Here is a 26559-nt window from a genome sequence, read left to right on the forward strand (position 1 = left end):
TCTCTAATGGAAACCATGTTATGGAAACTGAGAAAACAGAACTACTTCATTTCTATTTCACTCCTTTTCTCTCCATCAAGGAGAATGAAAATGTAAGTTGCAAGATTTAGGCAAATACAAATAAAAGGTAACTAAAATTCAGTATATTTGAAGAGATAATAAAACATTAGCTATCCATTGCCACAAAAAGAGAAGGCTAGCGTGTTCTTTTTACAATGACCCTTGCAAAGCCTTTCCTTTATCCGCCCAAAAGCGGTGCTTACAAAGCCCTAGATGAAGCCTTTAATTTTAAACTGATTTACGCAGAGAAAGATCGACAGACTCTGCTCACCCAGGAGAAATGCAGGCTACTTTTCTTTCCTAGGTGAATACTCAGATTAGCTCCAGAGAAGGTTTTGGGAAATACTGAAACAATGACACCTGTTTCCAAAATAGTTAACCTCTGTAATTTCTACGCACCATACACAATCACCTTATACTGCTCAACTCTTAGTAACAGCCTTTCTTGTAAAGAGAAGGGTGGAAGTGAGTAAGGATTTAACCAGCTGTAGTTGTTTAGTATCATTTTGGTCCTAAGGAATGACCTGTAGTTTTTGAGTTTTCCTTTTAAATATTGGGAGAGAGGCATAAAAGTTGGTCTATGTTGAACCATTTCAATTATATTTTTATATTGACAGTCTCTTAGGATGAAACAGAGTAAACAGATACTTTCTTTAAGGTTAATGTGTCTCAACTCCCTTTCCAAATCATAAGAATAAAGAATTTAGCTAGAGCTGGAATAATTCAAAGTTATCTAGGACAGGGATTTTTGAATCCATATCAGGGTACTTTTCTTTTTACATGCCTCGTAACATTTACTAAAGCTGGTACCTGACCTAATCCCTAGGACCGAGGAAGACAGATCTGATGGTGCTAAAACAGCTCTTCAGAAAATAGCAGTCTATCTTTGGAACTATTTGAAGAATGTTTCAGGACTACATTATATACCCTAGGGGATTCAGTAGATTTCCATTAATGAGTAGGATAGATTTCCTGGAAAGTAAACACACCACCAGCTTGAGAGGCTAAGATGCTTAGATATTTACTCAACCTGACCATTTTTATGCCAGCTAAATTTTCCAATTCATTACGTTCTTGTGGCCACATTATTTACTTTTTTACTCAATGGGAGGCACTCATTAGAAGCCTGAATGTCTGGATTAGCAAATTCAGACAGCATTACACTACTCTTCTATGCACCATCCAGTTCATTTAGGGATGGTCATCTTCATCAAAAGAAAAACACCAAGTTTTCATCTTAATGCTGTTAAATGACAATCCATTGAATACTTAGGGGTTTTTCCCTTTGTATTTTGAGTAAAGAGACCAACACTATTGATTGTTTAATGATTAATCTTGTCCTCTTTACCATTTATCCTATGGAGATCATTTTTGGGGGGAGCAATCAATTCCTATTTCAAATAGAATCTAAAGGTACATGGTAATAATGACTAGAACAATGGAAACAGATGGAATAACCTTGTGTCATCCTAAGGCTAAAACCTTTTATTCTCACTGTCTGATAAGAAACTTCACCATCGATTATGGAAACAAGCTCATCAATAAAACACTTGCTTGGATTGCTCATGGGAGGCTATTATGGTCCTCTATAGCTATCACAGAGGCTGCAGAGCTGCCTTCTCAGTTTGATAGATTGTACCAGGAATCCTGGATGAGTGAAGAGGTGAGAATTATAAATTGAGCTGAGAGAACTCTACATTAAAGACATTTTATAAATTTTTTTAATCAACTATTACAAATGGCAGAGGAAGTCCCAGGGCATAGTTCTTTGGGTCTCTAATTGTATATTTAAGGACATACTTGATCACACAATCATTTGCTTCTATTGATTTTACTTTGGCTGTCATTGGATATGACAACTTCATAGCCAAGTGTCTTCCTTTTAGGTTATACTGTTTCACTTTATGGAGAAGTTTGGCAATGCATCTTAGCACATTAAAGTTTCTAAGAAACTCCCTAAGAAAAACATCTGTTCACCTTTGTTTAAGATCTCAGATTTATTTGTTCACGGAAGTCATTTATGAAATTAATGTCTGAAATAGTCTCTAGAAAATACTTAGGAAACTGGTAAAAATGTTCATTAGAGCTTTTATTGTAAAACCATCTGAAGAAGTTTAGGTAAATATGAGCTCTTGACAGTCAATTTCAGTTCCACTTGGCTTAAAACACTGTTCTGTTGCAGCCAACTGACCTTTTAAACTTACACCTCAGTAATTTGATACAGCTTTTCAGTGATACAAATGAATGCTCCTCTGTCATAGCAGATAAGGTTAATTGTTATCCTCTACATTGATGACAAGGTCGTATTCCAAGTAGTAAATCTACTTCTAACTACTTCTACCACCACCCACCACAAGGAATCCTTATACTCAAGCCAAAATTACTTTGCAATAAGATTATCTTCAGCATGTAGAATGATAGTATACTTTTCAGACGTTAAGTCATTTAATTTACTGGGTCTTTATCTTGGTGACCACACTGAAATTTTCTTTTTTCAAAACTTAACTTTCATAAGAGGCATATTGAGGTCTTTTTATATTAGAAGACACTTTTGACTTAAAAAAAATTAGAACAAAATAATGATCTCCATTATTTAGTAGCTATTCAAAATACTGAATTCAGACTTGATGATGCATTTTGATAGTAATATTAGCAAACTAAGATGTAGTCAGAATAAGGTTATCATGGTGATAGTGGTCTAAGAAATGCATCTTCATTCAAGGAATTGGAAAAGAAGAAAGGTATTTGGAGGGCAGTCATGGAAGGAGTACATGTTTTATTGTTGCTTCGGAAAACATATCTAGCACCAACTTTTGGAAATTGTATAATTTGAATTCACAGAAGGAATTATTTCCTATGTATTAAAATTCTCTAAATTACATTAAATTGCAATGCAAAGAAATAAGTTCTCTGCCACTGGGAGTTTTTAAGCAATTGTTGAATAATGTACATCAGAAATTCTGTCTGTACTAGAATTTCTCAATGCATTTTATAGGAAATAAGTTTTTGTAATGTTAATGGGTGTTAATCGTGAAAGAAAAGATAGGTTCTGTAGTCAAATAAGTTTGAGTTAAAGTTAAACAGGCGTTTTTACTAAAGTTCTCAGAGTCTTTTATGTGCTTATATGGTTTATGAATCTGAAGATGTAATTTCTTTGACTAGGTCAGCATTTCTTCTTATAGGATTAGCCTGTCATGGAACACAATTTAGGAAACTTCAGGTAATTATGTTGATCTCTAAAGTGATGCTACTTAAACTGTGGACTAATGTCCAATTCATAAATTGTTAATTACAGATTTATAACATGATAGATTCAGAAACTAAACGTAATCAGTTGAAATCTTCTATAGCAATTAGACATTGTCATGGCATCCAAGTGGGTGATTATTAGACTTTTGTTGAATAAGGTATAGGCCAATTCGAGTATTATCCAGCTTTTGTGGTGATTTCTTGTGGCATGAAGTGCAAAGTAGTGAGCTCAGTAGGTTCACTTAATGGTCCTCAGCAGATTGAAAGAAAAAGACTTATTCATCATCGCAGATAGTTTGAGAAGCGCTGCTCTAAAGTTTCTTCTGTTTTCTAAAAGTCTGTTCATCTCTTACACTTAACATAGGTAGTGTCTTTTCTCATTTAAACATTTATAATCTGATTAATATTCAAGTATTATAATGTATATAAAGCACAGTTAATTATAGAATTCAGTTTAAATGCACCAGGGTCTGACTTTTATTTACTTCTAAGGAAATCTTAAAAATCGAGTGTTTATCATTTTTAGAATTCTAAAGTATTATGTAATTAACTATTTTGTTGTTTTATTAAGTGATGATTTCTGTTCTGAATTGCATATTCCAAAGCCATAGCTATAGCTCATGTTTCCACATAACTGTGTACATCTTTTATTATAGTTCATGTAATTTTAAAGCTTTTGTTGTTTTGCAGGTTTCTGCTTTCTTAAAAACTTGTATTAAAAACATTTTCACCAGTCTCATTCTGTGAGATAGTTATTTCTCAATTATCTGTACAAGCGAATTTGAGCTTAGATGTAAAAGGGACAGTTATGCCATAGCATAGACAGTCTGTGCCTCTTCCCACCCTTTGGATTGGATAACTTTTTCTGTAGTTAAGTTTATCAAATACTTGAATAGGCGATTATATATGATAATGAAATAATTTCTAAAATTATCTAGATTCTGAATCAAGAATTTTCTTATTGTTCTTCATAAATGGCAGACTATATACTATGGACCAATATATAGTTCCTGCAAAGAAAAGAAAGAAATGATTTAAAACACACATGCACACACTGCATGATATAACATCTTGAAAACAGAAGGTGGGTTTACTAATGAAAAAAATTAAAATTGGGTATCAGAGTGCCTGCCACTAATTGTAAAATCTTCATCATATCTTCTCTATACCCAGTTTTCTAATCTGTCAAAAAGTGGTACCGGGCTTCCCTGGTGGTGCAGTGGTTGAGAGTCCGCCTGCCAATGCAGGGGACACGGGTTCGTGCCCCGGTCCGGGAAGCTCCCACATGCCGCAGAGCGGCTGGGCCTGTGAGCCTGCCGGTCCGGAGCCTGTGCTCCGCAGCGGGAGAGGCCACAACAGTGAGAGGTCCGCGTACAGCAAAAAAAAAAAAAAAAAAAAAAAAGTGGTACTGATGGTCCTCCTCTTCCTCCACGCCCTATCCACACACATCCCTCACAGGTCTTTAGGAGAATAAAATTAGAAGACATGTGTGAAATGCTTTAAAATAATGTAGTTAAATATCATAGCTGTGCCTTGATAGTTTTCCAGTAATCCGAAAGTAAATGTGCTCTTTTTTATAGTTTGTTGTATTTCCATGTTTGATAAGCAAACACAGATAAGCTTGGTGTTTGAAGTGTCTGGGGTACTAAACTGGACAAACTTCATGTAATTGGTTTGTTATTGCTAAAAAACAATGATGATATGGTATAGAAAAGTATGAGTTGAAAAGATATGAAAATTTGGCTCTCATTTTCTTTCTATAAAGATTTCCAATGTATTAGATCTTTTGGAGCCCCAATTTTTCCACATGTAACAATGACAGAAGTGGAGTTATTCGTATCTAAGGCTTTTTCTATCTTTAGCAGATCTTGAGTTAGAGATCTACAGAATACTACAAAATTAGTTTTTAAATGGACCACAAGATGGCGTTTGTAGCTAATGAGTTTTTTGTGTTAACTCTGTTGCAGTCATTGAAGTATTTGCAGTATTTATAAATCCAAACTTATTACTTATGTTCTTGAGAGATATGTAAAAGTAATTTTAGAAAAAAATATGCAAGTCTTATTATTTTGAAGTTATTGACATTTCTCAAATTATAAGTTGGCAGGTTATTCTGAATTTAGACGTTTTCAAAAATGAAATTTAATGAATAATTTTGAGCCATTGCAAAATAATAGAAGTTGCTTTCCATTTGTAACATAATCTCTGATTTCTTTCTGGATTGATTACATTTCAGAAAAATGTTTAAATATGCAGCTCCTGAAAGTTTTCATTACTGTTTGGATCTTAGGTTTAGATGATTAAAAAAAACAATTACTAAAATGTTACACACTCCATTGCCCTCATTTTAGGCATAGCCTACAATTTTTATAATGTAATTTATTTTGCAGTGATATTGGCCTAGTATGGAGATGTTTACATATTTGAGCTTCAGTGTTTCCTCAAATGTAGGTGATGTCGTCTGTGCCCAAGATCATTTGAGATAGCATTAAAGTATGTAAAGGACACTCAGTCATATTTCTCAGTTTTAGTTTATTAAGAGAGATGCAATTATTATGGCACTGTATAAAAGATACTTTTAGATTAGTAGGAAAACTAGAAGCACAACAACTTTGACTTAATATGGAAATTTCTGGTTTAAAAAGGGGTACATGGTAAGGTTTGGCTTTTATTACATTTTACAATAATAGATATCATTGTTATTGTTTTAGGCAAATATATGGTTATTTTACTTTATTAGCAGAGATATATAGATAATATTTTATTAATTTGACTTATGTGATAATTTGGATGAGACTAGGTTTTCTATTAGCTGTTCCGTGAACAGTGTGGTAGCATTACCTATGGAGATATCAGACTTTATGTTGGCATTACCATCTGGTGGCTAAGAGCATGGGCTTTGGACAGGCATAACTTGTGACTTTTAAGCTCAGAGACCTTGAAGACTTCGTTATTTCAGTGGACCTCAGCATCCTTATGTATAAAGTGCTAAAAATAATAGAATATACATCAGCTTTATTTGGTATTAAGATATATGTGTACACATATGTATGTATGTATATAATGGAATAAAGAAAGATGAAAGGAAAGTCTTAGAAGCAAAATTTAATATTCCCAGTAAGTCACTAAAAGTAAATCATTTTGAAGCTTTTATACTCATAAATACCTTTCCAGGAGTCTCAACTAGTTTATCCCTTAAATCACTATTTATTTTACTTGAGCCCGAAATAGCCAATATAGAAAATATGTTTGAAAGCTGCTGGATAGATAAGTAAATAAATAAGTAAAATATATGTTAAGTTCTTAATGCAGTGCCTAGCACATAGTAAGGTTTTGATAAATGTAAACTATTAGTAGTAATAGTAGCAGTGGTAGTAATTGAAAATATTTCTCATGTATTTCTGAATCTTACCTTTGGAAATTATTTATAGTGAAAATTACCTTATAAATATCAAATACAGAGGGGAGAGGTAAAATGTTATGTTTGATGCCTTTCCACACTGTGTCAAGCCAAATAGAACAAGGCATATTTACAAATTGTATGTGATCTCATTTGCCAACTTTTTTTTTCATTTTTTAAATTTTTATTTAAATATAGTTGATTTACAATGTTGTGTTAGTGTCAGGTGTACAGCAAAGTGATTCAGTTATACATACATATATATATATTTTTTCAGATTCTTTTCCCTTATAGGCCGTTACAAAATTTTGAGTCTAGTTCCCTGTACTATTCAGTAGGTCCTTGCTGGTTATCTATTTTATATATGGTAATGTGTGTATGTTATTCCCAAACTCCTAATTTATCCAACCCCCCCAACCGCTTTCCCCTTTGGTAACCATAAATTGGTCTTCTATGTCTGTGGGTCTATTTCTGTTTTGTATATAAGTTTATTTGTATCTTTTTTTTAAGATTGCATATATAAGGGATATCATATGATATTTGTCTTTGTCTGGCTTATTTCACTTAGTATGATATTCTCTAGGTCCATCCATGTTGCTGCATATGGCATTATTTCATTCTTTTTTATGGCTAATATTCCATTGTGTATATATACCACATCTTCTTTATCTGTTCGTCTGTCAGTGGACGTTTAGGTTGCTTCCATGTCTTAGCTCTTGTAAATAGTGCTGCAGTGAACATTAGGGTGCATGTATCTTTTTGAATTATGGCTTCCTTCAAATATATGCCCAGGAGTGGGATTGCAGGATCATATGGTAGCTCTATTTTTAGTTTTTTAAGGAACCTCCATACTCTTCTCCATAGTGGCTACACCAATTTACATTCCCACCAACAGTGTAAGAGGGTTCCCTTTTCTCCCCACCCTCTCCAGCATTTATTATTTGTAGACTTTTTTGATGACAGCCATTCTGACCAGTGTGAGGTGATACCTCACTGTAGTTTTGATTTGCGTTTCTCTAATTATAATTAGTGATAATGAGCATCTTTTCATGTGCCTTTTGGCCATCTGTATGTCTTCTTTAGGGAAATGTCTATTTAGATCTTCGGTCTGCCCCTGTTTTGATTGGTTGTTTGTTTTGTTGATATCGAGCTGTATGAGCTCTTTGTATATTTTGGAGATGATTCCCTTGTCGGTTGCATCATTTGCAAATATTTTCTCCCATTCTGTAGGTTGTCTTTTCGTTTTGTTTATGGTTTCCTTTGCTGTGCAAAAGCTTTTAAGTTAATAATTAGGTTGCGTTTGTTTATTTTTGTGTTGGCCACTTCAGGTTCTAGGATGAAAGTTAACGGACACACATGGTCCAACCCCCCTATTCTATGAATGGGCGAATAGGCCCAGAGAAATGAAAAGATTTGCCTGAAGTCAGACTGTGGAACAGAACCCCTTCATATCCCACCATCTTGAGAAAATATTGATTCTTAAATGTGGAAGTTTTCATTGGAAGCTATATCTACAGAAACACCATTTTTGTTATCATTCATTCTTTAGAACACTTGATCACATCTGCTTGTGTGATCACTACCTACTTATGAGAACTAAAGACACATTTACCTTTTCTAATGGCAAAATGTCATCACTACTTTACTGGGGTAGCAAGAGATTTACTTTCAAGAAGAGTTTTGGAATTAAAACTTATTTTCTAAATATTCTGTCTGTGTATTTGAGAAGTATTTAAGAATGTGTTTTGGGACAAAAGGGCTTTTGTTTACCTGTCAGGCCTGTTTGCCCTAGTTCTGGCTCACTTTTCTAACGGTACAGCCTCTTTCCCTGTCCTGCCCTTTATAGAGAAGCTATAGTTTTTGGTCTTTGTCTAAAAACTGGAGCCACCTGGAAAAAAGTGTGCACTGCATTCTCAGTTAACGAGGATTTGTGATCAGCTTGCTTTCTGGTCACCCAACATCCTGCCAATAAATATGTTCAACATATTTATGGACTTACTTTTACTGCAGTGGAAGTGTGGGGCACTAGAAAAAAGTGCTGGACTCAGTGGATCACAGTTCCCTTAACTATAAGATGCAGTTACTTGAGTTTGTCGAAGTATTGTTGTATCAAATAAAATAATGTGTATGGAAAATCATGACACATTATTCAACTAGAAGTGGAATAGTTGTTGATTCTCTTATGACAATATGAGAATCTAAAACTAGAATGAGCTGGTGGGTATGACTGAAGGTCAGGCCACCCGTGACACTGGGTATTTTTGATTGTTACTCTAATTTTGATATTAGTTTGCTTTACTAATTATAATGATTTAAAAGTGGGAAAAAAGTCAATTTCTTGATAGAAAACAGTGAGAAGCCAAATAACAGAAATACATTTTTTTCAAATAATTGTTTTAACATCTTTTTCTTCTTTTTTTTAAATAAATTTATTTATTTTATTTATTTATTTTTGGCTGTGTTGGGTCTTCATTGCTGCACACGGGCTTTCTCTAGTTGCAGTGAGCCGGGGCTACTCTTTGTTGCGGTGTGTGGGCTTCTCATTGCGGTGGCTTCTCTTGTTGCAGAGCATGGGCTCTAGGCACACGGGCTTCAGTAGTTGTGGCAAGTGGGCTCAGTAGTTATGGCTCGCGCGCTCTAGAGCGCAGGCTCAGTAGTTGTGGCATACAGACTTAGTTGCTCCATGGCACGAGGGATCGTCCCAGACCAGGGATTGAACCCATGTCCCCTTCATTGACAGGCAGATTCTTAACCACTGCACCACCAGGGAAGTCTGTAGAAATACATTTTTAAAAAATATAATTTACGGGTTTCCCTGGTGGCGCAGTGGTTGAGAGTCCGCCTGCAGGGGACGCGGGTTCATGCCCTGGTCTGGGAAGATCCCACATGCCGCGGAGCGGCTGGGCCCATGAGCCATGGCCGCTGAGCCTGCACGTCTGGAGCCTGTGCTCCGCAACGGGAGAGGCCACAGCAGTGAGAGGCCCGCGTACTGCAAAAAAAAAAAAAGTATATATATATATATAATTTACAAGTATAAGGAAGTTTCACACTAGATTTTGAGATTTTTTTTGTTGTCATTTTGATGATTCTTTATATCCTCCAATTATCACAGTCCTGGATGCAGTGAATACTGAACTAAACTATTTATGTGGTATAAACAAAGTGAATACTGAACTAAACTATTTATGTGGTATAAACAATCCATTTCTTGAGTTTTTACTTAGTTTTTCATACTCAGAAATGCAAGAAAAGCAAGAAAGACTAAAAAGATTTAAGGAGCTGTAGAGATTATGATTCATTATTTTTAAATAGATTTATGTACATTAACTGGGTAAATGAGCAACATATCAGGTATTAGGTTAATATTAAATATTGGCAGGAGGAGGCAGTTAGCATATTTAGTTAGTAAAAAAATCTGCTATCAAAATTCCAAAAGAAGATTGGTAGCTTCAGGAGCTACACAGTTCAGAGCATGTCCTCAGTTTTGTAGATCCAGAAATCTGATGGTCAGCAGCCTGAGTAGGGATCAGGCTTTTATAGCAAAACTTAACATTAACAAATTTAGGGATCAATAGAAGCCAGGATGTCAGTTGATGAATATTCAGATTGAAAAATGCAGTGTTTATGATGAGCAGCATATTTGCATCAGTAGTAAAGTACATTTCTTCTCTATGGTCTCTGCATTTACTGAGCACTTACTATATGCCTGGCATGTATTAACTCAGTCATCTTCGAAGGGTTTACATACTCCTGGAAATACATAAAAATTTCCAAGAGGTATGTAAGGAATCAATTTCTACATACTCAACCTGCATATATACTCTTTCCTAAAAGTTGATCCCCCTGGGACTTCCCTGGTGGTGCAGTGGTTAAGAATCTGCCTGCCAGTGCAGGGGACATGGGTTCGATCCCTGATCCGGGAAGATCCCACATGCAGCGGAGCAACTAAGCCCGTGCGCTACAACCACTGAGCCCGCCTGCCACAACTACTGAAGCCCATGCACCTAGAGCCTGTGCTTTGCAACAAGAGAAGCCACCGCAATGAGAAGCCTGCGCACCTCAACGAAGAGTAGCCGCTACTCACCACAACTAGAGAAAGCCAGCGCGCAGCACCAAAGACCCAATGCAACCAAAATAAACAAATAAATTTATTTAAAAAAAAAAGTTTATCCCCCTGCAATTATGCATTTTTTTTTACTCACCTGCCCTCCAAAATGGTCGTTCTTCCACTATGTAAAAGAAAGGTGTCTCAAAAAAAAAAAAAGGTGTCTCATCTTGATGGTCCAGTGACTTATTAAATGTATCGTGGTGGTCATTCAAGAGATTGGTTATTTTCCATTTGCTAATAAATGGCTATACCTCTTATCAGGTTTGTAATATCTCAGACATACTTAACCGTTTGATCCTCAGCTTTCTCATCTATAAAATAAGATTCATAGTAATCACTGTGAGGTTTAAAGAAGGTAATATGTGATAAAACAACCATTACAATGCCTGACCAAGTATTCATATAGATATTCAGCCATTGTCATGATACTTCTCTTGATTTTCTGTGCTAGTGTTCTATAATCTGTATTTCAAAATACGTAATTGTTTTCTTGGCATTGAAAAGAAATAAAATACTAATAACTGCTAATATTTAATGCATTTCTCCATATGATGTTAATTGTAGGTATTTCGTAGATGTTCTTCCTCAAGTTGTAGAAATTCTCATCTGTTCCTAATTTGTTGAGAATTTTTTTTTTAAGTAAGAAATGGTCATTTTAATTTGACAAATGTCTTTCCATGTCGAGATGATAATAAATTACATTTAATACAGTCAGTTACATTGATTGATAGTTGAACATTAATCCAATCTTACACTCCTGGGATAAACTCCATTTGGTCATGAAATATAATTCTTTCTATAGATTGCTGGATTTGATTTGCTAAAATTTTGTTTATAATTTTGGCATCTATGTTTATGAGGGATAGTGGTCTGTAGTTTGTTCTTTGGTAATGTCTTTGGTAAGTTGGAAAGCATTCCTTTCTCTTCAGTGTTCTGGAAGAGTTTATGTAGAATTAATATGATTCTTCCTTAAGTTTTTGGTAGAATTCACTGGTGAAGCCATTTGGGCCTGAAGTGTTCTTTGTGGAAAGATATTTAACAACAAATTCAAATTCATTTGAATTATCTATTTTTTCTAGAGTGAGTTTTGGTAGTTTGTATCTTTTCATTGGTTACATTTAAGTTCTCAAATGTATAGGTATAAAGTTTTCAATAATATTTTTTTTCCTTCAGTAGAATTTAAAGGGATGTCACCTCTCTCATTCCTAACAGTTGGTAATTTGTGTCATGTTTCTTCTTTTATGAACAGTCTGGCTAAAAGTTTATCAATTTTATTAATCTTCTCAAAGATTCAGTGTTTGGTTTCATTGTTTTTCTCTTTCATTGAGTCACACTTCTGTCTTTTCTGGTTTTTTTCTTCTGCTGCTTACTTTGGTTATAATTTGTTCTTTTTTAGTTTTTAAGGTGGAAACTGAAGTCATTTAAGACCCTTTCTTCTTTTCTAATGAAGGTGTTTAGTGGTATAAATTTCTCTTTACGTACTACTTCAGTGGCATTCCAAAATTTTTTATACATTGTATTTTCATTTTCATTCAGTTTAAAATAAAATACTTTCTAGATTACCTTTTGATTTCTTCTTTGACACAGGGCTTATTTATAAGTGTCCTGTTTAGATCTCAAATATTTGGGGATTTTTCAGATATCTTTCAATTGCTGATTTCTAAGTTAATTTCATTATGTTCAGAGAACAAACCTCATATAACTTGATTCTTTTTAAATTTATTGAGATGTCTTGTATAACCTGGAATATGGTGTGTTTTGGTAAATGTTTTATATGCACATGGAAAAAAAAACATATTCTCTTTTGTACTGTAGATATCAATTAGGTCACCTTGATTCATTTCCTGGGCACATTAATGACTATCTCACCACCAGCAGACCATCATAATATAATCATTGCTAATTTTTTGAATACTTACTTTGAGCCAGGCATTCTGCATAGAGATTTATACAGGTTATGTAAATTTAAGTTTCATGATTGCTTTACTGGTAAGTATTGTCATTAACCTAATTTATAGCTGAAGAAACTATAATAGAGATTAATCAATTTGCACAAACTCACACTTGATATAGTAGGATTCAGATCTGATTAAGCCATGCTTGTATCACTACTCTTCTGTCTAGATGCTTAATGCCTGCCCCCTCAGATCCAAATGGTCCATCTTTCCCTCTACAGTTTATTATAGATCTGTTTTCTATCATGACAATGGGGGAATAGTGGATTATTTCAGCAAGCTAATCCATGCTAATTTTTTCACCTTTTATGTTTTCCTCTTATTTAGCAACAGTTTCCCTCATTAAGAATTAAAATATGTAGAAAATGACAGGGATCCTGGCAAGCCTGTGGGAGAGAGGAGTAGGGCAGATTGCTATAGGAACAGATACGTAAGGATTTATTAATCCTTCTAACAGTAAAAGTGAACTACTGTTGACCTCCTCATGGTGTGTTTCCATTATTTAGTGCCTTGCTACATGGGAATCCTTCCTTACATCACAGACAGATCTCCACTTGGAAGAAGCCTCTGAAGATAAATCGTAATCGCATTGAAGACTTCTCTGTGATCTTTGGGAGATAACCAAGGTTAACCAAAGTTATTCTTTCTGGATGGGCTGTGTCCTTTCTAAAGTGGACGAAAAGTGTTTCACACTATCTGGAAAACCAACAACTTAAAACTCAGGTGTTCCAGAGCATTCATATGAATTTGGATATATATATATATATATATACATATATATACATATAAATATTTAGCTTAGTTTTAACTATGTTCTTAAATTTGTATACCAATAATTATACATTAAAAAGTTTTTTTCTTAAATATTTGTCTGTGGAACATGTCATTTTAAATATAATGTAAAGACTCAGTTTTAATAAAAAGTTTAATATGAAATGACTTGTGTGTGTTCTTTTTCTACTAGTAGCTCAAGCCTCTGAAGCAGATTCTAATATGAATCCAGTGTATGTTAACAAGTGTCCTATGTATTCACCATTATTTCATCATACTTTTCTCTGAAATGCTATTTACTTTGATATTAGGAATTCAAAGTGAATATGCAAAAATGATTAAATATTATTAAACATTAATGATAACTTCAAAAGTTGGTTTATTAAAATTAAGTAACTGTTTAAAGATTACCAAGATAAATTTAAATTATTTTTTGAGTTACTATTTAGAATTCCTTATACAGTCATTTTCCCACTAGTAAATTTATTCTTTTTTTTGGTATTTTTTTTTTACATACCCTTCACAATTCACATCTAGCTTTATTTTTTAATGTACACAGTGTTTATCAAATTTGTTCTCCCATTTATTTGTTAAGGATCTACTCTTTGTAAGGCACAATTGCAGGTGCTTATGATGATAATGATAAAGACACATTACACTCACTTCATTCTCCAGGCTTACATTCTAGTAATATTTATCATATAGAGTAATTTTATATTCATTTTATGGCTGTATTTAAAAATTGAATGTATTGGTTATCCTAATATTTGGCAGTTTTTGGAAATATATATTTCTCAAGACTTTGAGTAAAGTTTGAGGTATTTAGTCATGCCTGTTACCTTACATGTATGACTTTTAAGTACCGTTTGGTTATTAGCACTTAAGTATCTCACACACACAAACTAGACATTTAGATGATCTTAACTAAAACGAGATACACAAACACCTATATACATATAAAACTAAACATTTTTCTTAAATACTGGCATGTACAAATTTTAAACCATTTGTGATAAAGAATCGCTTTTTTGCGGTACGCGGGCCTCTCACTGTTGTGGCCTCTCCTGTTGTGGAGCACAGGCTCCAGACATGCAGGCTCCGCGGCCATGGCTCACGGGCCTAGCCGCTCCGCAGCAGGTGGGGTCTTCTCGGACCGGAGCACGAACCCGTGTCCCCTGCATCGGCAGGCAGACTCACAACCACTACGCCACCAGGGAAACCCTGGCTTCATTTTCTGGTGTTTGACTGCTGACAGCTTTTAAGCCTCACCTCCCTTTTCCTCTCCTGCCCTGTGTCTGGACAAGCTGCTAAGGCCAAAAGAGTGCTCCCTCTTTCAGCACTCACAGGAAGTTCAGACCATACAGCCTCCTCCCAGCATGCAGGGGCTCACCCTCTAACCATCATAAAAACCCCAAGCCAGTCTCTTTTCCCAGGTCTCAAGACATTTTCAAACAGCCTGAGGGGCCAGCCCTGCTCTCCCCAGGAAGCCTCATTATATGAATGATAAACCTTTTCATACCCTGTTGGTGTGTTCATGGCATCACCGGTCTTAACATACAAAACAAATTTTGGGTGAGAGTCCTTCCTATCAGGATGGCCCCAACCGTATTGTTTCGCAAGGCATTTAACCACTCCAAACTTCATTTCCGCATCCGGAGATAATCTTGAACTCAAATGGAGATAATAAGTAGAGATAATAATCTCCAACTCACAGGTTGTTAAATGATACAGAAACTTAGAACACCTGCCAGAGGGAAGTGGTGGTGGGAGTAGAGGAATTAGGTGAAGGTGGTCAAAAGGTACAAACTTCCAGTTATAAATAAGTCCTGGGGGTGTAATGTGCAACATGAGGAAGATAGTTAATACTGTTGCGTGTTTGAAGTTGACAAGAGAATAGATCTTAAAAGTTCTTGTCAAGGTTTTGGTTGTATCTGTGAGGTGATGGATGTTAGCTAATCTTATTATGGTAATCATTTTGCGATATGTAAACCAGATCGTTATGTTGTACACCTTAAACATTTAAATGTTATGTATCAATTATATCTCAACAAAACTTTAGCTTTGTACGCCTTTCCTCCCTTCTCTCCCCCTTTCTATCCACGACTGCTATCCCACGTATACACCACATGCACACACAGGCTACACATGTTAACTAATACGTATCCTTTCTTACATTGCTCTATGCTCATAGTATCCTATACAGACTTACACACGCACATACACACTCCGTCACACACAGTTTTTAGCTTTGTTTTATAAAAATGAGGTCATATTATACATACTATTTTGCCTTTTGTTTCCTCACTTCACAATATCTTGAAATCCTTCAAAGCCAAGAATAGCTCTTATACATTTTTTAAATGGCTGCACAGTACTTCATAGTCTGAATCTGTAGTGATTTGTGCAGCCATTTTCTTGTTTATAGTTACTTATTTGCTTCTGGTTTTTCATCATCTCACCTCATAAAGAAACTCCATACCTTTTGGTTAACACTCGATATCCATAACCCCTTCCCCCATGTCCCCAGGCCTGAGGAACCACTAATCAGCTTTCTGTCTCTATAGATTTGCCTATTCTAGATAGTAGTTCATGTTAATGGAATCATATAATATGTGATTTTTTGTGACTGTCTTCTATCACTTAACATAATGTTTTCAAGGTTCATTCCTGTTGTAGCATTTGTCAGTACTTTATTCTTTTTTATGGCCAAAAATATTCTGGTGTGTGTGTGTGTGTGTGTGTATGTGTCCATTTATCTGTTTATTCTTTCACTGATAGACATTTGGGTTGTTTTCAGCTTTGGCTATTATAAATAATGCTGCTATAAAAATTGGTATGTAAATTTTTGTGTGAACATATGTTTTAATTTCTCTTGGGCCTATACCTAGGAGTGGAATTGTTGAGTCATATCACAACTGTATTTGACCATTTAAAGAGCTGCCAGACTGTTTTCCAAAGTGGCTGCACTGTTTTACATTCCTACCAGCAGTGTATGAGAGTTCTAATTTCTTCACATCCTCACCAGCACTTATTATTTTTTAAATTAAATTATTTTATTTTATTGTAGTCATCCTAATGGGTGAAGAGGTGTCTTGTTTTGATTTGCATTTCCTGTTGCATCTTTTGTTGTGGGTGTGTTGGCCATTTATATATATCCTTTGGAGAAATGTCTGTTCAGATCCTTTGTCCATTTTTAATAACTGAGTTGTAAAAGTTATTTATATGTTCTGCATACAAATCCCTTATCAGATTATGATTTGCAAATATTTCTTTTTACTTTCTTGATAATGCACTTTGAAGCATAGGAGTTTTAAATTTTGGTGAAGTTTAGTGTATTTTTTCTTTTGTTGCTTATCCTTTTGGTATCATATCTAAGAAGCCATTGCCAAATCAGAGGTTATGCAGATCTATGTTTTCTTCTAAAGAGAGTTTTAACTTTTAGATGTAGGCCTTTGATGCCAATTTCAGTCAATTACTGCATATGATGTGTGGAAAGGGCCCAATTTCATTCTTTTACATGAGGATATTTGCTGAAGAGACTATGTCTTATAATTTTCACTGCTGGGGAATGGGTCCTCAGAGCTCCTTGTATTGTCATCCTGGAAGTGGAACTCCTGGTGTAGCTTTCTTGAACTGGTTGTTGTGATGTGTGCTGAGGTGGTGGTTGGGTTGTTAGTGATATGAAAATATGATTACTGGATACCTTAGCATAAAAAAAAGATTTAACAACAAAATAACACATTTGACTTTTACTTAAAGGAAAGATGTACCCTAAAGTTTATAGGTACTTTTCATTCCACACGTGCCTTCTTTCAATAACTGCTTCCCAAAAAACCAGATTTCCTGCTGTTCAGTTACCTTTCCCCCTGGTACATAGCCTTTACAAAAAGACAAGGATTTCAAGTGAGACAGGCCAGTAGCTGCTATATGGAATTGGTGATAGACTTGGCACATTTTGAAAATGGTTCAAGTCCATCTTGTACAATTGCTTCTAACCAGGTAATACTGTTTCTTTCTTTCTAAGGATTCCACTCCCTCCTTTCATTCCAGTTACCTGGAGGGGAATTTGAAATCTTTTTGCCTCAACTGGCTATTCAAAGGGGAAACATTAATGATGAAATTCTCTGTTGTTTTGACCTAAAGTCCTAGGAAGAAAGAAACTTATTTCCTGTGTTGTACTTGGGTGAAAGTCATCATCATAGAGGTTGACTCATGTGAATTTTAGAGTCAGTGGGTTCAGGTTTAAGATATTTTGGGGGATGTTAATGTGTCTGGTTCACAGTTTGTACTTTCCCTTCTCTCTTTTTGTTATTGGCAGTTGATTGACTAGAAAACAGTATGTGCTCCTTTTTTAGAGAACCACACACAGACACACACTTTAAATAGGAAATTATCACTGGACATGTGTATAATCTCAAGAAGATGCAAAAAAAAGTGTTTTCCCCGTTTCTTATGCCTCATCCCAAGACTACTACCTTGAAGATAATTTTATATTACTCTGGAACTCTTAGGATTCTACTTGTGCTGTTGACCATCTGTTTCATAATCAATTTCTTTGCTTTAAACAGCTTTATAAGTTCTTTTTTTTTTTAAACTCACAGTTAAATCTATGCCTTGATCAAACCCTATTATTGATTGATTATTTTTATTGCCTTTGGCCCAGTTTTCCCATCTCTTTTTCTGATACTGTTTCAGAATTCTTATTCCACCTGACAAAAAGAAACTACTTTAGAAAAATGGGAAATGATGGACTTACATAACCAAAAAGGAAAAGGGTACACTTGGGCATACCTGGTTCTGAACAGGTTTATTTCTGCTTCTGTCTTTATCTCCTACTTTGCTCGAATAGGTTGACCTCACTTCCACCTAGTCCTGCTCGTACATGAGACTCATTCTGTGGTTCTCAGATGGGGACCATTTAATAGAGTCTGGAGATATTTTTTGAAATCACATTATGGGTAAAGGTACCACTGGCATCTAGTTGATAAAGATCAGGGATGCTGCTAAATATCTTAAACAGGACAGCCCCCCACGACAAAGGACTGTCTGACCCAAAATGCAAGGTCGCTGAAGTTGGGGAATCATGGGCTAGATTAATGTCTCCTAGTAACTGCTGGCTCACGAGTCCCCAGCTCTGCTGTTAGGAAGGAAAAAGCTCTTCCCTTCCAGCTTCAATTCATTTGAAAAACCCCAGGAAAGTGGTTTGGGATACAGCCAACTCACTCTTCCCCACATCCCTGCCCCAAGCCAATCTTCGCAGCTGGGAGCCAGAGTGCTATTATCAGTATATGGAGCCAGGGTGCTATTATCAGTATATTCTAGGTCAGATTCTCACTTTTATACAAATTACAGCAGGCAGGGAGGTTACTGCCAAAGGAAGATGGCAGCTTTCATTCAGACCCCATGTTAGATGTTCATCCTCCAAACAAAGAGGGCTGCTTTATGCAAAAGAAAGAAGAGGTTGGGGGAAGACAGAGTAATTATGTCCACACTATCATTTTAAAATGAGCTTACATTTTTATTCATTTAGATGGTATAAGTTCTATACACTTATATAATTAACAATATTCTGTTCTTATGCCTGGAATGCTTCAACAAGAAAGGACCAACATAAAAATAGCTCTTGAAGGAACGTGGATTAGAGATTACAAGTATAAATAAACCATTAGTCCAGCACATATAATTACATAGGAAGTCAATCATAATTTTATTGGCTAAGAAATAGCACAAGACTGAAATTAGAGTTGACAGTGCACACATCTGTACTGAAAATGCAACCTTTACATTAGATTTGACTGAGCCCAGTGTATAAAATATATTCCTGTATTGAAATACTACATTGAGATTCCATCAAAGCACACTGATGTGAAGGATATATTGAATGACAAAGCTGTGATCCTTTCTTTTACAAATATGTTTAACCAACTATATGAATACTGTAACGTGAATGGAGTAATGAGGGACTGCTGCACCCAGTTTCATTAAAGATCAAGTTCAGTATTCTCACTGTTTCATGAAGATTTGAAAGTTAAGAATAATGAACTTTGTCTATGATGTGGAGATTTCCAGGTCTCTTAAGCCAGGTTAGCGTGTGAAAAATGGCATTCAAACACCTTTAATTTAAATTGAAGTGCCCATGCCCGTAATTTTTTTTTGACATTTCAATAAAAATTTATTGAAATTTCAATGATATTTTAAAGAGAGGGGGCAAAAATACAGAAAACCAAAGAACTCATCAAAAATTATAACACAAAATATACCTTCATGAATTTTTGTCTTTAAACCAGCTCTCAGCACCTGACTTTCGAACTCTGAATATACATCTCTATAGGCACCAATTCAAAACACCATCAATACTGAAGACAGTAAGTAGTCAATTCCACTTCGTTTTGAAGAAATCAGAGACTAGCAAATACAAATACAAAAGAAAAATTAGAAAGTCCTACCACAGCCTCTGCACTCCGCCCCCTCCGCCCCCAAGCAATCTCAGAACCACTCTTAGAAATTTCAGGTGGGGCTGCTTCCCAGCCCCACCTCTCCAAGTTTTGGTAAAATAGGCAATAGCACTTTTACCCACTTTTGGACATTAAAAAAGAAAGAAAAAATTTCTTTGCAGGCAACTCTTGAAAATTGTGTTGATGTCGGTGCAGAAAGTGTGTTTTCTACTTTTAAAAGCGATCCTGTGACCCTGAAATAAAACTGACTATAGGAAAACAAACCCTCAAAACCTGACAGTGGCAATCCTATTTACACAGAGCGATGTACAACGTCAATAAATTAAAGTTTAATATTCCGAGCATTCATATTCCACCTATTTACAAGAGTTATCAAATAATTACATAAATACTTTGTCTAATAGTCTCGCTTCTTTATCATTTTTTTTAAAACCTTATTGTTGCATATACAGGAAAGAGAAAGAAATGCCAGAGGGACAACATGAATCTTGCTACAGAGCTTAGATAAAATAAATTCATTTTTGCTGTTTCCTCACCCCTTCCCTTTAAATCATCCCCCTTGGGGTTGTCGAGAATCGAGGAAAAGGGTAAGGGGTAATGTCCTTTTCTCTCTAAAAGCAAGCGTTCAAAAGTAAAACCCACAGACATATTACTCTGGAACATGCAAGAAGAGACCTATAGCTCTTAAAACATCACAAGAATATTAAAAAGACACAGATTTCCTTAATAGAGACTAAACAAGTATGGCAGGGACTTCCCTCCCCAAACAATGCTACCCAGTAATTTATTTAGAACTGATACGCAGGTCACTAGAAAGTTTTTAATCTTCACAAACAGAATCATATTAATGTATCCATTTGTCCCTGGTATTTTCTTTTTAATTTTATTTGTGTTTCCACCTGACACAGTGAAGGAAAATATATATATATATAAATCTGCAGTGGGGGAGAAGCTTTTCAACCCCTGCCTCCTGGGGCCTGGCTACCTTGATCTTCCCACAGCTCCCAGACCAGCCTTGAAGGAGATGCTCTGGAAGCCAACATGCCCTTAATTGATCTTGTAGTTGATCAGTCTGTTCCTGGACTCCTCTACCATGTTATATGCTGACGCACTTTAGCAGTGCACCTCTTAATTCTGACACCTGTGACAGAGAATGTTCATTTGAAAGGCAGCTACTTTTTTCATAACATCTCAAGTGCAACTTTCACATACAAACAGTACCGAAAAAGCATTCACAGTTAAAGTAGTAGAATTAGGCCCATTTGTTCCTGTCTCCACAGGTATTTTACAAAGGATTTAATTTGCTGTTTTATTTTATGTTGCTTTGTTTTTAAATAGGATTAGTCCTTTTTTTCTTCTGAAAATGAAAGGAACAAATCATGAAATTCATACAACTGTAGAGTGACTAGAGCCACCTGGTAAGCACAGTATGACTTCCAAATTTTCTGTCCACAGCACCATATTGCACCAGATCTCTGAGGTTTAAGCTTTTGACAAATTGTTTTATTTCTGTCATTTCACAGATCTACTTAGGTTGAACATCTAGAATCAGGGCATTTGACAACCAGTTCTTAACAGTATCTCAGTCAGCCTTTGTCATGTGAGAAAAGAAAAGTTCAAAGGGGCCTAATGACTCTTAGCTGGTTGCCCTCTCCATTTCATCACTCCTTTTGTACTCTCAACTGCAGAAAAGCAGGTCTTTGTCACAGCAGCCCTGGATTTCAGTGGACATCCCCCTCAATATTTCACTCCCTTGCATACTCCCTGTAGCCTCCAAATCTCGATTTTCTGACTCATTTCATCTTGGCAGTTTTATTTGGTCCACATTAAAATGAGAAAATGAAAGATAATTACTGTAGTTTTTATATAGCCAAACTTAATTCTTTTTATGAATTGTTTTGAAATTGTGTCCTATTTAAAGTCATTTTTAAAGTCATGAATATGCTTCCTTTATGAGGTAATGATAATTGAAATGTCCGTACTTATTAAAATAAAATTTAATTGTATTTTATGTGTCAACTTGACTGGGCCACAGGGTGGCCAGATAGATATTTGGTCAAACATTATTCTGGGTGTTTTCATGAGGGTGTTTCAGATGAGATTAGCGTTTAAATCCATACACTGAGTAAAGCAGATTGCCCTTCCTAATGTGGGTGACCTCATACAATCAGCTGAATGCCTGGATAGAACAAAAAAGTGGAAACTCCTGCTGCCTCATTGCCTTTGAACTAGGACACTGGCTATTTTTCTGGCTTTGGACTTGAACTGAAACACTAACTCTTCCTTGGTCTATAGCTTTCCCAGATTTTGGGACTGGTGAAGTTGAGCCTGCTGGCCTTCGAACTGGAACTACACCATCAGTTCTCCTGGGTCTCCAGGTTGCTGACTGAAGATCTTGGGACTTGTCAGCCTCCATAATTGTGTGAGCCAATTCCTTATAATAATTGTATATTTATTATATATAATATTTATGATATAATATAAATTTTATGATCCCTTTATTATATATAATAAATTATACACACACACATCCTATTGGTTATGTTTCTCTGGAGAGCCCTAATAGGCCATCATTTCGTCTCCCCATAGTTCTTTTGAAATTGCACTGGTTGGTGAAAACCAGAAGTCCAGAATCTGTGCCCTGATCCACCCTGCTTTACCTGTTCTATAAAAAGACTAATACTAGTACTTTACTAATATAGTACTGCATAAAATAATTTATGTAAAGGTCTGTATATATTAAGTGCACACGTTAAACATAAAAGATAGAAACCGGATCTTAGGACTTTTCCCAGAGAGACCTACCTTACAGCATAGGCTTCTTTCCTAAACGGAAGAATCAATTTGATCGCTACATAATGTGAAATAGAAACATGCAACAATTAGGTACTGATCAACTCATAGATAATATAACGATCAAGAAAAGTTTCCTAATTTCTAGCTTTTACACATCAGCTGTAGGGGTATAGCAACGTGAACCATGAACAGCCTAACTTCAGAGAGAAATAGAAGTTGTCTGGAAACAGATTTTTTTTCTGACAACCCAATTCTGACGTCTAGCTTACAAATGTAGAAATAATGTTCTTTTGTGTTAATAATGGTTTTGGATAAACTCTTAGAGTTGTTAGAGGTAGAATTAAGTACTGAGCATACTGTAAAAAAGAAAAAGAAGAAGAAGAAGCATTTTAGCATTTAAAATTCTGAGCTTGTTAGTTAAGTATTCTAGGCCCCAGTTTCCCATCTGTGGAAAGGGGGAATTAACGTGCCAGATCTACATTGCTGGGAAGTACTAGAATAAATCATACACAGCTGACTTTGACTACTTACTTTAAAAAAATACTAAATCCTACATCAGCTTTCCTTTGTTACTTGCCCAAATACTTGAAACTTTCAGTCCATCCATGAATTCAGGATATCCTGAGATAAAGCATGCTAATGGTCATAGTTACTAAGGTGTATTAAGAAAGTTTCAGAATATGATGTATGTGTGTGAATATAGATAGATATGGATACACATTTAAGGTCGTACTTATGTACATGGATGTGTGTGTGTGTGTATGTGTGCGTACACATGTGTAGTGTGTGAATGTGTATGGTAATTAGTGGAAAGACATATGAATTAAAAATCATTGGAGCAGAAGCCAACTGCATGCATACTATTGCTTATCTTCCTCCCTTCTTTTCATGTATTACACTTTCCCCAGGTTTGAAAATGTATTTATGTTCATGTTCAAAAGGTTCTTGAGCGATGAGATCCTTTAAAATAGGACAGGTATTTGTTTGTGTTTACCACCACTTTGGCTAGTGCAGTTCTTTAAGGCTATAATTACATATGTTCAAAACAGAAAAATTGAACGTCCACAGTTCCTGTTTATATTTCTCTTAATGTAAGTCATGGAGATCGGAGACACTATTTGTATTTTTTATTCTAAACATGACAGTTAGGGTAATGTTTCAGTAAGATCAGAAGAACAATGCTTTCTCATTTTAAGGCAAATCATCCCAGAACATGCAATTAAAGAGCTAATCAGAGCTGGTTAAATTAGGCATTTGTTAATTATGCAGAAACAATTTTCTCTTCCTACTTGAAGTATTATGATTACTGATTTTAAGGTTAAATTATTATTGCTTCTAAGTGGTTTATTTAAGCAATCTGAGATTCTCAAATCTTTTGAAACACTTTGCATTCAAATATCCATCATCCGTGCATCCAGTCATAACAGTAATTCACTAATTCCACAAATATTCCACTGTTCATAGGTGCCAGATACCATCATCTGTGCTGTTGTAAATGGTAATGCTAAATGAAATAAACATAACCTGCCTCAGTAAGCTAAAAGTCTAATGAGGAGGTAGACATCATACATAAATAAAAATTAAATCTCCATTTAATGCATATGTTAGGCTCTAGGGCTGCCATAATAAAGTATCAAAAACTACGTGGCTTAAAACAATAGAAATTGTTAGTCTTTCAGTTCTGGAGGGTGGAAGTCTGAAATCAAGGTGTCACCAGGGCCCTCCTCTCCCTGATGGCTCTAGGCGAGAATCCTTCCTTGCCTCTTCTAGCTTCTGCTGTTTGCTGGCCATCCTTGGTGTTTCTTGGATTGTAGATGTGCCACTGCAGTCACTGGGCTATCTTCTTTCTGTGTGTCTTCATATAGTTTTCCCTCATTAGTGTCTCTGAGTCCAAATTTCCTCTTTTCACAAGTGCACTAGTCATAATGGATTAGGGCCCACCCTGATGACTTCATTTTAATTTGATTACCTCTGTAATGACCCTATTTTAATATAAGAGCACAGTCTGCGGTAGTGGGGGTTAGGACTTCAACATACCTTCTTTGGTGGGGGACAAAATTCAACCCATAACAATGCACAATTACAAACAGCGACAAGTGCTATGATGTAGTCTAACCACCAATAGAGAGAATAACGTGGAGCCTCTATTTTAAGTTGAGTAAACAGGGAAGGACTACTGAGGACCCAGAAAATAAGAATTAGCCAAGTAGGCAAAGGGGAGTAGATGCAGCTGAGTGAAGCAGCACATGCAAAGGTCCTGAGGTGGGAAAAAGCTTGAAGCACAAAAAGAAGTTAAAGACAGCCAGGGTGTCTGGAGTGCAGTGAATGAGAGAAAAGGTCTCAAGTAGTTTAACTTTATCCAAATTTTTGTTTTTTAGGAACTGTGAGCAATTACCAGAACAGACTGAGGTTAGATAGCATGAACTTATTAAGGATGTAATCAGTATGGTTTTATGACTTCCTTGATAGTAAGTGAAAAAGGTGAGGAGACTGGAGGATATTTGCAAGCTAGGAACAGCAGAAGAACAGGGAGAAGGAAAAGGCTGTTGTATAAATAACAACATCAGTGGAATTGTTCACAACTTGAAGAAAAGCCTGCAAATTGTCATAACCAGTGTTGATATTCAGGATGATTCGAACTAATCCAGCCATACTGGCCATTATAATATTTGATTACTTTGATAACAATTGGTAAATAGCCCCTGCCATAGGCCTCCAATCACCTTGCTGGCCTCTCTCCTGGAACCTTTCCTAGACTGCCCCCAAATTTCAGAAGTGAAAGTGTTAGCTCAAGAGATAGTTGGGGCCTGGAAGTTACCTGCATTCACTCTGTTGCTTACTGTTCTCCATTCTGATTGGTCTACCCATAACGTACTGGGCATATCCTAGTAAGAAAGGTTCACATATAATAAATATAGCGAGATACATATTTATGTGCATATAGAGAGAGGTTGCATAATATGTGTTTGTACACAACTATATATTTGTGAAAATTACCTAGGAGAATAAGCTTAAAAGTTACTTATTTTATACTCCTGTTGGAGCCATAAGCTCTGAAATCTTAGCCATCCACTGAAACTCAAGGTGTTGGCTGATTTGGAAGTTGTAGAGGCTAGAGACAGGTGTAGCTGGGGAAATGAACTCTGCAGCAGAAAATGCAGCAAACAGTCACTAAGTTGGCTTTGATTCAGGCTGGTATCCACATCCAAATTGGTCTCATTCTAGAAAAAGATTAGAAGTGGGAGGCTTCAGACAGAGGCAGTGCCCAAAGGCTAGAAAAATAACTGCATGCCATTTTCAGGAAAGCAGCCCAAGGAACTGGGGATGCAGAACAGGATCCACTCCACGTGGGAGGGGACTGGCCCACATTGGATTCAGGACAGGTTCCGATGTTAAGTAGAGGAATGGGAGGCTAACATTGACAAAGGAAGTAGGACACATTGATGATAATACATAGGAAAATTGACCCTAAGAGGTTTAATCAGAGAAGAAATATATCCTCCCTTAATTAGGAGGTCCAGAAGAAGGGGAGGGCTTTAGGATCAACTTACTTATTCAGATCACCCCACCTCTGCCCCCCTGCAGTTCCCTTGTTCATTGAGCACTTCACTTGCTGGTCTTTCCTCTGCTTGCTTTCCTCACCGAGTGAAAATGATGATCTTTGGTTTCATATCCACATACAGAGCATCCGGAGGATACTAGGAACTGTCTTCCAGTAGTTATCTATTTTTAAGAACAGGAAAACTCTTTCCCAGACTACCCAAC

At 36.0% G+C, this 26559-nt stretch overlaps 1 protein-coding gene across 1 annotated transcript in view; it reads left to right on the top strand.

Moving 5' to 3' along the window:
- Positions 1 to 13704, top strand: part of SNX7 (sorting nexin 7) — a 97161-nt gene extending 83457 nt beyond the window's left edge. The window contains exon 9 of the mRNA XM_065886517.1: positions 13279 to 13704. Coding sequence (XP_065742589.1) covers positions 13279 to 13356 — 78 coding nt within the window. The 3' untranslated portion in view covers positions 13357 to 13704. The remainder of the gene's footprint in view (positions 1 to 13278) is intronic.
- The last annotated feature ends 12855 nt before the right edge of the window (positions 13705 to 26559 follow it).

This window comes from Phocoena phocoena, chromosome 1 (genome assembly GCF_963924675.1).
Source record: "Phocoena phocoena chromosome 1, mPhoPho1.1, whole genome shotgun sequence".
NCBI classification, from domain to species: Eukaryota; Metazoa; Chordata; class Mammalia; order Artiodactyla; family Phocoenidae; genus Phocoena; species Phocoena phocoena.